A 13,186-nucleotide genomic window follows, 5' to 3' on the forward strand; every position below is an offset into this window, starting at 1 on the left:
GGAATAGTGAAATTATTCTTAAATGGGAAAGTTCATCAATTCAAGTGCTCTACCAAGGCAAGTTCATTTCTAAGACAGATGGCTATTTTCTTTTTGTCTTCCCTTTTTTGTGTGACAGTCATCATATCCATACTCACATCCCAGTTAATGTGAAGGCCCTCACCCATTCCTCCCATTCCTGTGCTTCCTCTCAACCTCTGTTTACATCAGCATGTGAAATCCTTGTTCCTGCAAAATGGAAATGAATGGTAACAAGATTAGTGCATTTGAAAGAACATTTGTCAGTGCTTCCCTAAAAAAATGTTTGTATACGTTAACAGGGCATAATGTTGAAGAAAGTACTATCAATTCCATCTTTACATGTCTCTAGGAACAGAAGTTATAGAACTTGTAATAGTGGTCTGTTAAAAGACTTAATCATCTTTATGGTCCAGACATTGCTTAATTGATTCCTGTTGATCTTTGGTGTAAGTGCATTCTTCCTGGTGTGTGTGTGCATGCACGTGCCTGCTCACAGATACTGTAGGGTGGAGAACAATGTTTCCTTGTAAGAATCCGTACTGCACTTGAATCAGGGAGGCTTCAGTCATTAAGTCCCAGTAAGTTCAACTTTTAACCTTTGATGGGAGATCTGTTTTTTGTCTTGTTGACCCTCTTTTTTGGCTTATCTCCAATTTATCCCCATCTTTTCATTAATGCTAAAACCAAAACAGCGCATTTTACTCAAAGGAAGACTCATCTGGCACCAAATGTAGCTGGAGGATTCACTTCACCCCTCTGTATCTCTGGAACATATGAACTGTGGTAGTTGTGCTGCTTTTTAATTGACTTGAACATGATAACCTAAACTTGCAATTGAGTCACAGTCTACATCTCTACCAGCTCCTGCGTAGCTGGTGAAATTGACTCAGACAAATGTATGCTGGCATATTTGAAGCCTGTAAAGCTATTGCCATTTTCTACATTGGAGGCCAACTTCCTAGTCACTCTTTTGAGTCAATATTTCTCTATGAGTTATATCCATGCCTTTCAAAGCATTTATAACCTGCACCTTGATATAATATGCACACATAAACCATTTTATTCCCCAAATTATTGAAAGTATTTTAAAATATGTGAATTAGAGCTTGGCTTCATGTTTCTCACTGGATGGTCAACTTCTTAGATTCTGAACCATTAGAGTCAGCATGGCTATGATAATAAATGTAGCAGCAATCAACACTGTGGCTATGAACCTTGTATTTCAGGCTGTCATTGGTACATAATTAAAGTCCTTGCAAAGGCCAGCTATATATGACTGAGCTGATGTGCACAGAGTGTTAGTTTTTAATACACAGTGAGCACAGTCTGAGTTTTTGTGATCATTCTTTTTTAAAAATCATTTAGTTCATTTTTACATTTGTAGGAATGTGGGGGAGTTACCCATTGCACTCTCTTTAGTTTCTAAGATTTTATTTTTATCAAGTTCTCCTTATTTCTGAATTTATTAAAATACTAGAGGCCCGGTGCACAAAAATTTGTGTACTCAGGGGGGCCCTCAGCCCGGCCTGTGCCCTCTCGCAGTCTGGGACCCCTCAGGGGATGACCACCTGCTGGCTTAGGCCTGTTCCTCGGGGGATTGGGCCTAAGCTGGCAATCAGACATCCCTCTGGCAGCCCAGCAGCCCTCAGGGGATGTCCCCTTGCCAGCGGGGAACAGACCTAAGCTGCAGTTGGACAGCCTTAGCGCCGCTGAGGAGGCAGGAGAGGCTCCCACAACCACCGCTGTACTGGAAGCCATCAGCCTGGCTTGTGGCTGAGCAGAGCTCCTCCATGTGGAGCTCACTGACCACCAGAGGACAGCTCCTGCATTGAGCGTCTGCCCCTGGTGGTCAGTGTGTGTCATAGTGACCAGTCATTCCCAGTCTTTCTGCTGTTAGGGTCAGTTTGCATATTACCTTTTTACTATATAGGATAGAGGCCTGGTGCACGGGTGGGGGCCAGCTGGCTTGTCCTGAAGGGTGTCCTGGATCAGGGTGGGGGTCCCCACTGGGGTGCCTGGCCAGTCTGGATGAGGGCCTGAGGGCTGTTTTCAGGCTGGCCACGCCGGCGACGGAAGCTCCCAGCCTCTCCTTCTTTTTCTTTTCTTTTTTTTTAATTCTGGGATTTATTTACCTTCTATAATTGAAACTTTGTTGCCGCTTCAGCTCTGAGGCCAGGGCCTGCTGAAAGCAGGTATCTGGGGTTTGTTTAGCTTCTATAATTGCAACTTTATTGCTTAGAGTGGGGCTCAGAGCCCGGCCACAGCAGGGAAGAAGCTTGGCTTCCTCCATCACTGGAGCAAGCAAGGCTCCTGCTTGCTTCAGCTGCATGGCTGCCGGCCGCCATCTTGGTTGGGTTAATTTGCATATCCTGCTGATTAGCCAATGGGAAGCATAGCGGAGGTATGGTCAATTACCATGTTTGTCTATTATTAGATTAGATACTCTTCCAAGGTTCACTTTTATAAGAATCTGTAAGAAGCTTCCTCTACCTTTCTTTAAAGGAGACCCAAAAGTTAAAAGAATCATACAGTATTGTGACTATCACTCTAAATACTTAGCTTTGCTTGCCTCTAAGAATCTTATAAGAAGAGTATCTGCCTTAATTCTATTTCAGTCTAGCATTGTTTCCCAACATTCCCAAGAAGCAGGTTGACCCATGAATAGCCTACTGAGGGGACTTTTATAGAATGATGCTATCCAATAGAAATATAATGTGAGCCACAAATGCAAGCCATATTTGTATGTATTTTAAAAAAATTTTAATATGCACAATAAAATTGGAAAATAGGTAAAACTAATTTTATGAATATATTTTATTTAACCCAACATATCTAAATATTGTTACTTCAACACATTAATATAAAATATTAATGAGATATTTTATTGATACCAAGTTTTCAAAATCCAGTGTGTATTTTAACTCACAGAACTTGTCAATTTGGACAGCCATATTTCAAATTATCACTAACCACATGTGGCTGTTGGTTTGCATTTTGGACAGTACAGCTCTAGAAGATATCAGAAGCACTAGGTCTTGACCCAATGACCCTGACTCAGAAGAACTTAGGCATATTAACATTCCCATGCGTCTCAGTTGCCTCATCTGCGAGTTTACTCATTGACATCTATGTTTTAGGCATGGTAGTAGGCATAGGCTTAGTGAGGTCTTACAATAATAATCTCTTTTTAAAAAAGTCTTTCTCCTTAACTCATCTTATGATCTCTAAAAAGTGTTAGAGAAGAACATAAGATCATTAAAAAGAAAAGGACACCATCTCTGTTTTAACTTGTGTCTCCTAAACCACCTACATTTTGAAATGCATAATCATTTTTCATGTCCTACAACATCCATAAACACAATGATTTCAAATCAGCTCTCTTGCCTCTGCTAGTTTCCTGTTAGCTTTATTATTTGGCTGAAGCATTTCAGATGAAAGTTAATCTTCCTTTCTTCTATTTTACTTCAGTAACTTCTCAGTTCTGTGTTGAAGTTAATGTCATACTACTCCATTCTTCCAACTCTGAATCAATGTGTACTCCAGGCAGTAAACTCACTTTAACTCTGGATGAGACCTCTCCCTTGAGACTGTCTTCAGAAAGGATGGCAGCTTTGGAGTTTCAGGAAATTCACGAGGAATAAAGAGAAATGAAGTTACAAGGCAGACACTAGAAGTAAGAAAACAGTAATGATCAATGATGAGGCAAACATGCCTGTCAAAATGAAACTTAAGTGGAGAGAATTATCAGGGAGGGAGGCTGCCACCTCCTGTCCATTTCCAAGGGACTCCAAGTACCAGCTAAGGCTCCCTTAATTGAGTAAAATGACAATCAGGCATGGCACAGAAACAGAGATGACTTTTATAAATAGGGCTGATAGCAGAATTTTTCCAACTTCTGATTGCTGTCTGGCTATGGTTCTACCTTAGAAAAATTCTTTCCTTAGAGTGCCAAATTTACAAGATGATTTTGCCCAACTCGGTGCCGCCATATTTTCTGAAACTCTTAAAATAGAATTGAATCATAATTTAGAGAAAGGATCCAGCATGCAAAAATGGATGGGCACATGGGATGAGGCCAAGTTTGTGAGATGCATTTGCCCCATGAATAGTGAAATCTTCTCTCTTAAATCTGAAAATGTTACTGAAGCACAGCTTTTGAAATTGAAGTAAGACTCTTCTCATAGTAGTTTGCTTTTGGGAAATGGAAATATTAGATGCTTGTTAACTCTGTCAATTTGGTGCCTCCACCCAAAAGGAAAATTCTGTCTACTCTCCCAGTCTACCCCTCTATCATGCTACATATCTCTCTCTCTCTCTCTCTCTCTCTCTCTCTCTCTCTCTCTCTCACACACACACACACACACACACACACACACACACACACACACACACTTCAGCATTTGAATCATCACTACATAGCTAAAACTTGAGAAGAAAGATTATATGTAGAGTTTGTTCACATCCTGTGATAATGGTCTAAATGGGTTCAGTCACCTTCTCTATCTCACTGCTAAAGATACAAGGCCTTATAAGTAAGCTCTCTCAGTGACTCAGAGCAGTCTGAGAAAACATTGTTATCTTAGAAAACATTGCAGGGTTCAAGGGCTTTCAGAAGGGAAATGGTGGCAGGATCAGGAGCCCTGCTGCTCTATTGCCTTGGGCTGGTCACCACTGGGGAGAAAGCTTCAAATCCTACCAAAGGAGTTAGTGAAAATGCTCAATTCTGTGAAGATGATAGCAGAAAAGACTTTGTAATCTTGCTGCTATCCCTGACATCCTAGTGTTTCCATGTGGCTGATGTGAGGCACACCCTGCCTATTCATGGGTGCCCCAGGCATGGGTGCCCCTGTGGTGACTCAATGATGAACCACCTGCAACAGACAGTCCTCAATAGCCAGTTTCCTGTGAGGGCTCAGCAAATCCTCTCATGGTCACACTCCCTTCCTAGAGTGGCCCCCATCTTATGACTGATTGATTATGAGTTATAATGGCTCAGCAGTATTGGCCCAACTCAGGAAAACTCTGAAGGGTCATCCTTTGGGGCCAGATAAGCTTTGTTGAGACTATATCATAGCTCAACTTCACCTAGAGCATGCCTAGGAAATGTCTTATCTGCTGAATACTTGCCATGTGCCTGGCACTATGCCCAGTGCTGGCAATGCAGACATGGAAGGCACCATCCCTGGGCCAAGGAGTTCACCATCTATTCCAGAGAGAAGCAAGTAAACATGCACTTAGAATGTACTGTGGCCAGTGATATGACAGAAATTAAGTATGGGGTGTACCTATGAGGGTCATTCAACCTAGCCTGGGAGCAGGTTATAACAGGGGTTGTAACAGCAATGAGAGGGTCAGGGAACACTTCTCAGAAAGGTGAGGTCTGAGCCCAGTCCTGGAGCACTGCCAGTTGTTAACCAGGTGTATTGGTTTCCTTTTGCTGCTGTAACAAATTATTACAAACTCAGGGGCTTAAAACAACACAAATTTTCTCGCATAATTCTAGTGGTCAGACACTGAAAGCCAGTTTTACTAAGCTAAAGACAAGATGTCAACAAGGCTGGATCCTTCTGTAAGTTGTAGGATAGAATTTGTTTCCTTGCTTCTTCCAGCCTTTAGAGGCTGCCCACATTTATTGGCTTGTAGCCTCTTCTTCCATCTTCAAAGCCAGCAGCACAGCATCTCTTCTTGATCTTCCTGCCCCTCCCTTGTAAGTCCCCTTGTTTGGGATGACATTGGCCCACTCTGATAATCTAGAATAATCTCCCCATGTAAAGTGACATATTCCCATGTTTCAGGGATTAAGATGTAGACATCTTCAGGGAGGCATTATGCAACCTCCTATACCAGTGACATGCCCGAATCAACATTCCAGGCAGAGGGTTGAACGTGTGCAAGGACAAGGAGGTGTGGCCCGGTGTCATTGGGGCATTTCCAGGTAATTCATAAGGTGGAAGCATAAGTTTCAAGAGAGGCATGTCAAGAAGAGATCAAGCTGGACAGAGATGCAGGGTTGCTGGATCATTTAGGACATTGTATTTTAAGCTTGACTTACACTTAATTACATATGTGACTTATCTCCCTATTTGCATATGAGCACCTGAGGTCAGGATTTGGGTCCCTGTCTTCTTGATGCCACCACAGGTCTGGCTCAGTGACTGGCACAGAGCAAGAACTCAGCACATGCGTGTGACATCAACAAATGCCAGCTCTGCCCTGCTATTAGACCATAGTGTCTGAGTAATCTGAGCCAAGAACAAAAGTCCCCAGAGCCTGGCTGGCATGATCCTGTGCAACTTCGTCTTGGCAGTGTGACTGGCCTGCTGGCAGGGGCATTTCCTGAGCCAGCAGTGTGTGTGGCAGCAGTGGGAGAAGGCTTTTTAGAGTGTCCGTGATAAAACCGGCAAAATGGTCACTGTGAAAGTTGGAAAGTGGGTCCATGAGAGCTTCCTATGCTCTTCTCTCTACTGAATATTTCCATAATTAAGTTTTAAAAAGGTTACATGAGCAGAGGTGAGGTGCACATAGCAGCTTACAAAGGGCAACAGGCACCGAAATGGGAGTGAGGTCTGTAGTTGAGCCCAGACCAGGGTTAAAAGGGATGAAGACTAAAGGCTCGTGTCCATAACTTAATGAGGTAACATCTGTGCTGGTGCTTCATCAACTGTCGAGTTCTGCAGATCCTTGAGGGGCTTTTCCTCAAAAGGTTAAGTTAACACAAACATTTGCTCAGAATTTAGGCCATTTTCCAATCTTTCATGGAATAAATGAGTTGAATTTCCTTCCCATCAGGAAGCTCAGGGCCCACTGAAATAATGCCTTCTCCACGCAGCCTTCCCTTTGACACCCTCCGTTTAAGATATGCTGGTTTCCTCCCATCTCTGCCCCTCACCCCAGACGCTGAAGGACGCCAGCGACAATGCGCGCAAGGACTTCCACCGAGAGGCCGAGCTGCTGACCAACCTCCAGCACGAACACATTGTCAAGTTCTACGGTGTCTGCGTGGAGGGCGACCCGCTCATCATGGTCTTCGAGTACATGAAGCACGGGGACCTCAACAAGTTCCTCAGGTACAGTGCGGTGGGGAAGGCAAGGCAGGAGTGGGCCTTCGGGGTTCAGGCAGCCTGAGGTGGAGCCCCTGAAGTCCTGTCTGGCTCCAACGTGCTGTTTTCTTTCCAAGAGAGCTGCCCCTCAGCTTTTCAAAATTAGCAAACGTGCAGCCTGGGATTTCTTGGTAGAGGGTGTCACTTAGGAGAAACAGGAAGGGTGTTCGGGGCAGGCAACCAAGTTGCACCTGCCCTTGCTGGCCTCAGTTTCCTTACTAGTAAAAGGGATGTGTTTATATCAACAAAAAGGACTACTGTCAGGACTATTGGGATGGGAGGTGATTAATAAATCTTGTCCCCACGCCCTTATTCCCGGCCACATTTTCCTGGGATGTTTATTATGTCTTCCGTGTTATGGCAATACCTATACCTCTGTTCTCTGGATTCTGTGGGCGCTGGGGGGGCTTTCCACCGAAAGTGGGTACCAGTAGCTTCATGCAGCCACCAGAAGATTCAGAAACCATGTAGTCTAAGTAATAAGGCAATTGTGGAGAGAGCAGTGGAAGGGGGAGCTTGTACTGCTGTGTTTGGAAATGTCATCACGTGGCCATCTGATCACTTTCACCATCTCTAGCCTCATGAATACATGTGGAACTAAGTTCTCTTTGGCTGGGACAAATCTTTCTCTGATTTGCCTCTGATTGTGTGGGTGATGGAATGTGTGGGTGATGGAGATTAGGAATATGGAGCCAATTCATGGTGTTCAGAGACAATCACCCTAAAAATGTGTTATCCAATATCAGCAAAGGTTTTCTTGTAGGTGATAGGAGAGTGGATGATGGTAGATTTCACACATTGTCTTGTTGGACCTAATATGAATAAGGAGCTGAATTTTGCTGAGGTCCAGCTGCACATTAGAAAAATGTTTTTCCTTGTTCCCATGCTCTAGGCTACTTGTTTAATTAAAAATGGTGCTTTCCATAGATTGTAGCATAATAAATCCACATGTACCCATTAGATGTAATTAAATGCTTCTGTGAGCTCAGACTGTGCATGTGCGTGTAAGCACACTCCTGTTGTGTGTGTGTGTGTGTGTGTGTGTGTGTGTATTCTTTCACTTTTGGCTCCATCGGACTCTCCCTACCTCTCCTTCCTGCCTCCCAGAAGGAGCAGGCACCTGGTTCTTCCTTGGCATCTTGCTCAGGGCACGAAGCTATTGGAAACCTCCTCCTCTCAATTTTAGAACCTGCTGAACTCTGGGAATGAGAGGTTTTCCATGCCAAGGATCAGGTTCTTAGGTGCAATACTGTGCTGTGAACAGTCTATCCTCTCTTTCTGGAAGGAAACCCAGCCTTCAAACTGCCATGAATGTGTTCCCAAGTGTCATTGGCACTGCCCTATGAAGACAGATGCTTACAGTTATCTTCCCACCCTTTTCATTCAGCCAAAGGGCACCCATTCAGTAGAAACATGGTCAGGCCCTATGCTAGGTTGGCTAGTGGGTGACAGGGCTGGAATTCAAACCCACAGCCTCTGGCTGCAAAACCCCCAGTTTTTCACCATTGCAATACCTCCTCTTGAGGTTGTGTTAAAAGATCAGAAGAAAGCAGTGTGCTATGGAATTCCACAGCCAGAACAATGTGGCTAAGTGCTGGCTGTGACCCACACGGGGAGCGGGGAGCATACAAGCCGAGGAAGGTGAGAAGCCTTTGAACCTCCCCGCTCTCCACAATGGGGCAGAGGTGTTGGTGGTGCTTTTTCCCTCTTAAATCATGTTCTCATGGAAGAGATGAGCTATGTTTTTAGTTCAAAGAGCTGCAGGGTAACCTGGGGAATGAAACAGAGGGCTGTTGTGCTAACTTTGTTTATAGTCTTCTTAAGAACTTGTTTAGAAGACTCACCTGCCCTCTATTCACAGCAGGACTTTCTGCTCAAGGAAAGCATCCACAGGATTTTCTCACTAGGAGGAGCCTTGTTCCAATCCGTAGAAGCAAGCAGGCACCTGCCCTACCCCACACATGGTAGTGTAGCGTGCAGAAGGCGTTGGCGGGCGCCTCCACCTTCTGAATGTGAGGGTGGAGGCTGGGGTTTTGCACAGAGGTAGCCTTTTGCACTCGCCTTACATTTTTCCTTTTCACCCAAGTCTTTGCAATGGACAGATTCTTAGCGGAATCTCAGCTGTGGCAAATCAACAACTTATTTCACTCTTTGCACTACATCTATGAAGATTTCATCCTGGCCTAGCTTTTCTGGGTATTTCAGGATTTCTCATAGTCTATGTGCTCCCCTAGGGCCTTCTCCTGGTATGGAGGTCACATAAGAGCTTTGACTCCTATGATGGGTGGAAACATTCATATTTTTCCCTGCCTCTTAGTGCTGGGAAGGGTTGGGCTTGAGTAACCTTTAGTGAGGTGGGAAGGGCCAGCGCTATGGAATCCCTAAGAATGCTGGCACTGGCAACCACAAAAAGGAATGCCCGAAGGACAAGCTGTGCTGTCACGTCACCTCTCCATTTCTTTTTGAAGAGGAACCTGCTTACAGAGTCTTTCTCTATGGCTTTTTAAAAATTATTAAATGTATTGGGGTGGCATTGGTCAATAAAATTATATAAGTTTCAAGTGGAAAATTTGAGAATACATCATCTGTATATTGTATGGTGTGCCTGCCACCCAAAGTCAAATCCTCTTCTGTCATCATATTTTTGACCCCCTTTACTCTTTACGTAAAGATTAAAGGAGGCAAAAACATGGAAAAAGAGGAGACAATAGCTGCTGCAACTTGGAAATGAGCTCACAGCATAAATAGGAATAATTTGTGACAATAAACACATAACAGGGGAGGGGTAAAGGTCTCTCGGGCTTTTCGATGAAAGGCCACAAAGCACCACACAAGCAGAGTTTCAATTGCTCCTCCCCTCGGTGTGCTTAGGAAGGTGCAGTCACATCTCCACTTTCCAGGTGAGAAGCAGGCCCAGAGAGGCTCAGTAGCTCACCTGAGGTCATAGCCAGTGTGTTAGGACAGGGTCAAGTTCAGTTCTGATACCCAGAGCCTTGCCCACTGCACTGCAAGGCGGTTTGCTCCAGTGAGAGATTTTGAGCTGAAGAGACCCCTGAGGCATTTCCCCCGTATTGCTCCTCAGTGTGACAAGAGGAGGTCGGGGGCTGTGGTTTGAGTGGAGGTGAAATAAATGTGCTGAGACTTTTCTTGTACAAAAACAGGAGGCTCCTCTCCAGGAATGGGTCGATCAGATATTTAATAGTAGAGATAGAGGGGACCTAAACGATCACATGGCCTCATATCGTTTTGTAGTTGTGACTAATGGGGAAATCACACACTGGAAAAGTTAAAAGCCTTCCCCAGACCACGGTGCTGGACACCCCAAAGACTGCGAAACGCCCCACCTCCCTGTCCAGTGCTTGTTCTCTGAGAATACAAGAACGGAAGATCAGATGACAGCATGTGTTGGAAATCAAGGAAAGGCGGAATGGCTGTGGGCGGGAGCCCTGCTGGAGCAGGGTAAATGCCTGTACTTGAGAAGCTCATCCCACCTGGGGTGGCGCTGGCGGGTAAGGGGAGGGGCAACACCAGATGGGGGTTGTTGGAGAATCCTGGCTCTCTCATTTTCAAATCCTCATACCGCTCTGGAACCCTGCAGGTCCATTCACCACTTTAAAATTCATTTTAAATCCTCTATTATTTATTTTAAGTTCTTCAATGTGTTTGGAAAGAGATGTCATTGGCATGGACTTTGGGAGGGAGAAGCCCTTGACCAGGCCTTTATTCCTTGCCCCCTTAGGCCACCAGGGCCAGTGACACCAATGTTGGCTCACCTCACAGGGTTAGAAGGGGACTGCAGGTACTGATTGCATATCCTAAGAGCAGAGGCGCTCCCTGAAACACCTATCAGTGTTGCAATGCCTTAAATCAGTGATGTTTAACCATCATGGCAGGCACACTGGTGGGCAGCAAGAATTTTTAAAACATGCATACCTGATTTTTTAGTCAAAGGCACTGACTTCCCTTACATTGTCAAATAAAAAATAGCAACAGCCAACACAACAATGGCCATGTGGTGTGAATGAGTCAAAATTATACCTATTTCTTTTGTCAGATCTGCAACAAAATATATTTTCCGGTTCGTTGCAGAATTTTAATAATTAGTTTATGTGTGCCATGAGATGAAAAAGGTTAAAAATTGCTGCCTTAAATCATTCCTGGGAAAAGATAGGAGAAAGAGAAGATAAAAAAAATCATAATCTCCCCCCCCCCCGCTCCAAAAAAATATATAAAGAAGAAAACTTGTCCAGTAAAAGAATGAATGTGTTGCGATTCAAAGAATTTTGCCTATGTGGCGGCCAGTTTGTGCTTTGAGCTGGAGATCAGGGGGAAGGGTGGGCACAGGAGGTGGCACTGTTCATGGGGAATGAATGTACAGGCTGAGGATGCCCTGGGATTCTGATGACTTGGGCTTACTAAGATGAGGGTAGCTTGGAAACCATGCTCAGCTGCAGAGCAGGGGGGATCGGGGAGACCAGAGTTGCCAGCTCTGGCCCTGGTGGGGCATTCTGGAGGGATTGCCCTGGGTGGGTTGGGGGGAGGCGGGGGAGTGCTGGGCTGCAGCATGTGGCTGGGAGGGATGGAAGGTGTGGGCTCAATGATCCATTGCTCTAGAAGAGCCCAACTCTCCCACCTGATTGTGATTTTGTTGTTGGGTTCTTGTTTGTTTGTTTTGCTTCAGTCACCTACTGCTTTTCGGAGTCAGGGGACTACTTCTGAAGCCCCTAAAACATGAACCTGTCTGTATGCTGGGGGTGAGGGGTACCACTCAGGCCCACGTGGCCCTGGGATTCTGGACTCTGTGGGAATGGAAGCCTGGGTGCTTTTGAAGTATAACCATGGGTGAAGCATCTTTTCCTCCTCTGCGTGCTAAGTTGGTGGCGTCTTTTAGCACCAGTAGCTGATGGGGGCAAAGAGCCCCTCCAGGCAAAGAATTCCCCCAGCAACTCCTTCTGTGACCTCCGCAGGGCACACGGACCTGACGCCGTGCTGATGGCCGAAGGCAACCCGCCGGCGGAGCTGACGCAGTCGCAGATGCTGCACATTGCCCAGCAAATCGCAGCGGGCATGGTGTACCTGGCGTCCCAGCACTTCGTGCACCGAGACCTGGCCACCCGGAACTGCCTGGTCGGGGAGAACCTCCTGGTGAAAATCGGGGACTTTGGCATGTCCCGGGACGTGTACAGCACTGACTACTATAGGGTGAGTGGCTGCACCCCCAGGACCCCGGGGCCTGGTTATAGTATTTGCTCGGGCTGCCATAACAAAATACCATGGACGACGTGGCTTAAACAACTGAAGTTTATTTTCTCCAAGTCCAAGATTAAGGTGGCTGCAGGGTTGATTTATTCTAAGGTTTCTCTCCTTGACTTTCAGACAGCGCCTTTCCTCTGTGTCCTCTCCGGGTTTTCCTCTGTGCATGCACCCCCCCTGGGGTCTCCGTGTGGCTAAATTTCCTCTCCTTATGTGAATACCATTCAGACTGGATTAGGGCCTCATTTTAACTCAATCACCTCCTTAAGGCCCCATCTCCAAGTACAGCCGTATTCTGCGGTACTGAGGAGAGCACTGTTCGGTCTACAACATTCTCCTGCTCTTTCCACACCTTTCAGGTGTGTGGTCTCTCCATGAGGGCAATCCTCAGCCTGAGAATTTTACCAGGGAAACCTGAGGGCCTGGGGAAATTCCTAAGGGCATGAGGTTAAAGGACTTTGAGGTTTGCACTTGATTGTGTGAAATTATGTCTGAAGGCTTTGTTTGAGGCTTGACCTAAGATGAACTTGCTCATGGAAATAATGGTACCCCAGACCTTGGAAGTTCCCCCACGGAACCGTCTTTGTTGAAAGTGGATTAGCTGGTGGTGTCGCTGTGAGATGCAAGAAGCACCATTCTGCAGGTTTCTGAAGAGCCCCACCCAGTCCAGAAGCTCTAGCAGGGGTCCTCAAACTTTTTAAACAGGGAGCCAGTTCACTGTCCCTCAGACCGTTGGAGGGCCGGACTGTAGTTTAAAAATAAAACTATGAACAAATTCCTATGCACACTGCACATATCTTATTTTGAAGTAA

At 45.5% G+C, this 13,186-nt stretch overlaps 1 protein-coding gene across 3 annotated transcripts in view; it reads left to right on the forward strand.

Annotated features, from left to right (window-relative positions):
* The window catches only part of NTRK2 (neurotrophic receptor tyrosine kinase 2), a 320,511-nt gene that overhangs the window by 238,342 nt on the left and 68,983 nt on the right, over positions 1-13,186 (forward strand). For all 3 annotated transcript variants that reach the window (XM_059657051.1, XM_059657052.1, XM_059657053.1), the window contains 2 exons: positions 6,916-7,088; positions 12,089-12,323. In XM_059657051.1, coding sequence (XP_059513034.1) covers positions 6,916-7,088; positions 12,089-12,323 — 408 coding nt within the window. The remainder of the gene's footprint in view (positions 1-6,915; positions 7,089-12,088; positions 12,324-13,186) is intronic.

The sequence above is a fragment of the Myotis daubentonii genome, chromosome 11, assembly GCF_963259705.1.
Source record: "Myotis daubentonii chromosome 11, mMyoDau2.1, whole genome shotgun sequence".
Lineage (NCBI taxonomy): Eukaryota > Metazoa > Chordata > Mammalia > Chiroptera > Vespertilionidae > Myotis > Myotis daubentonii.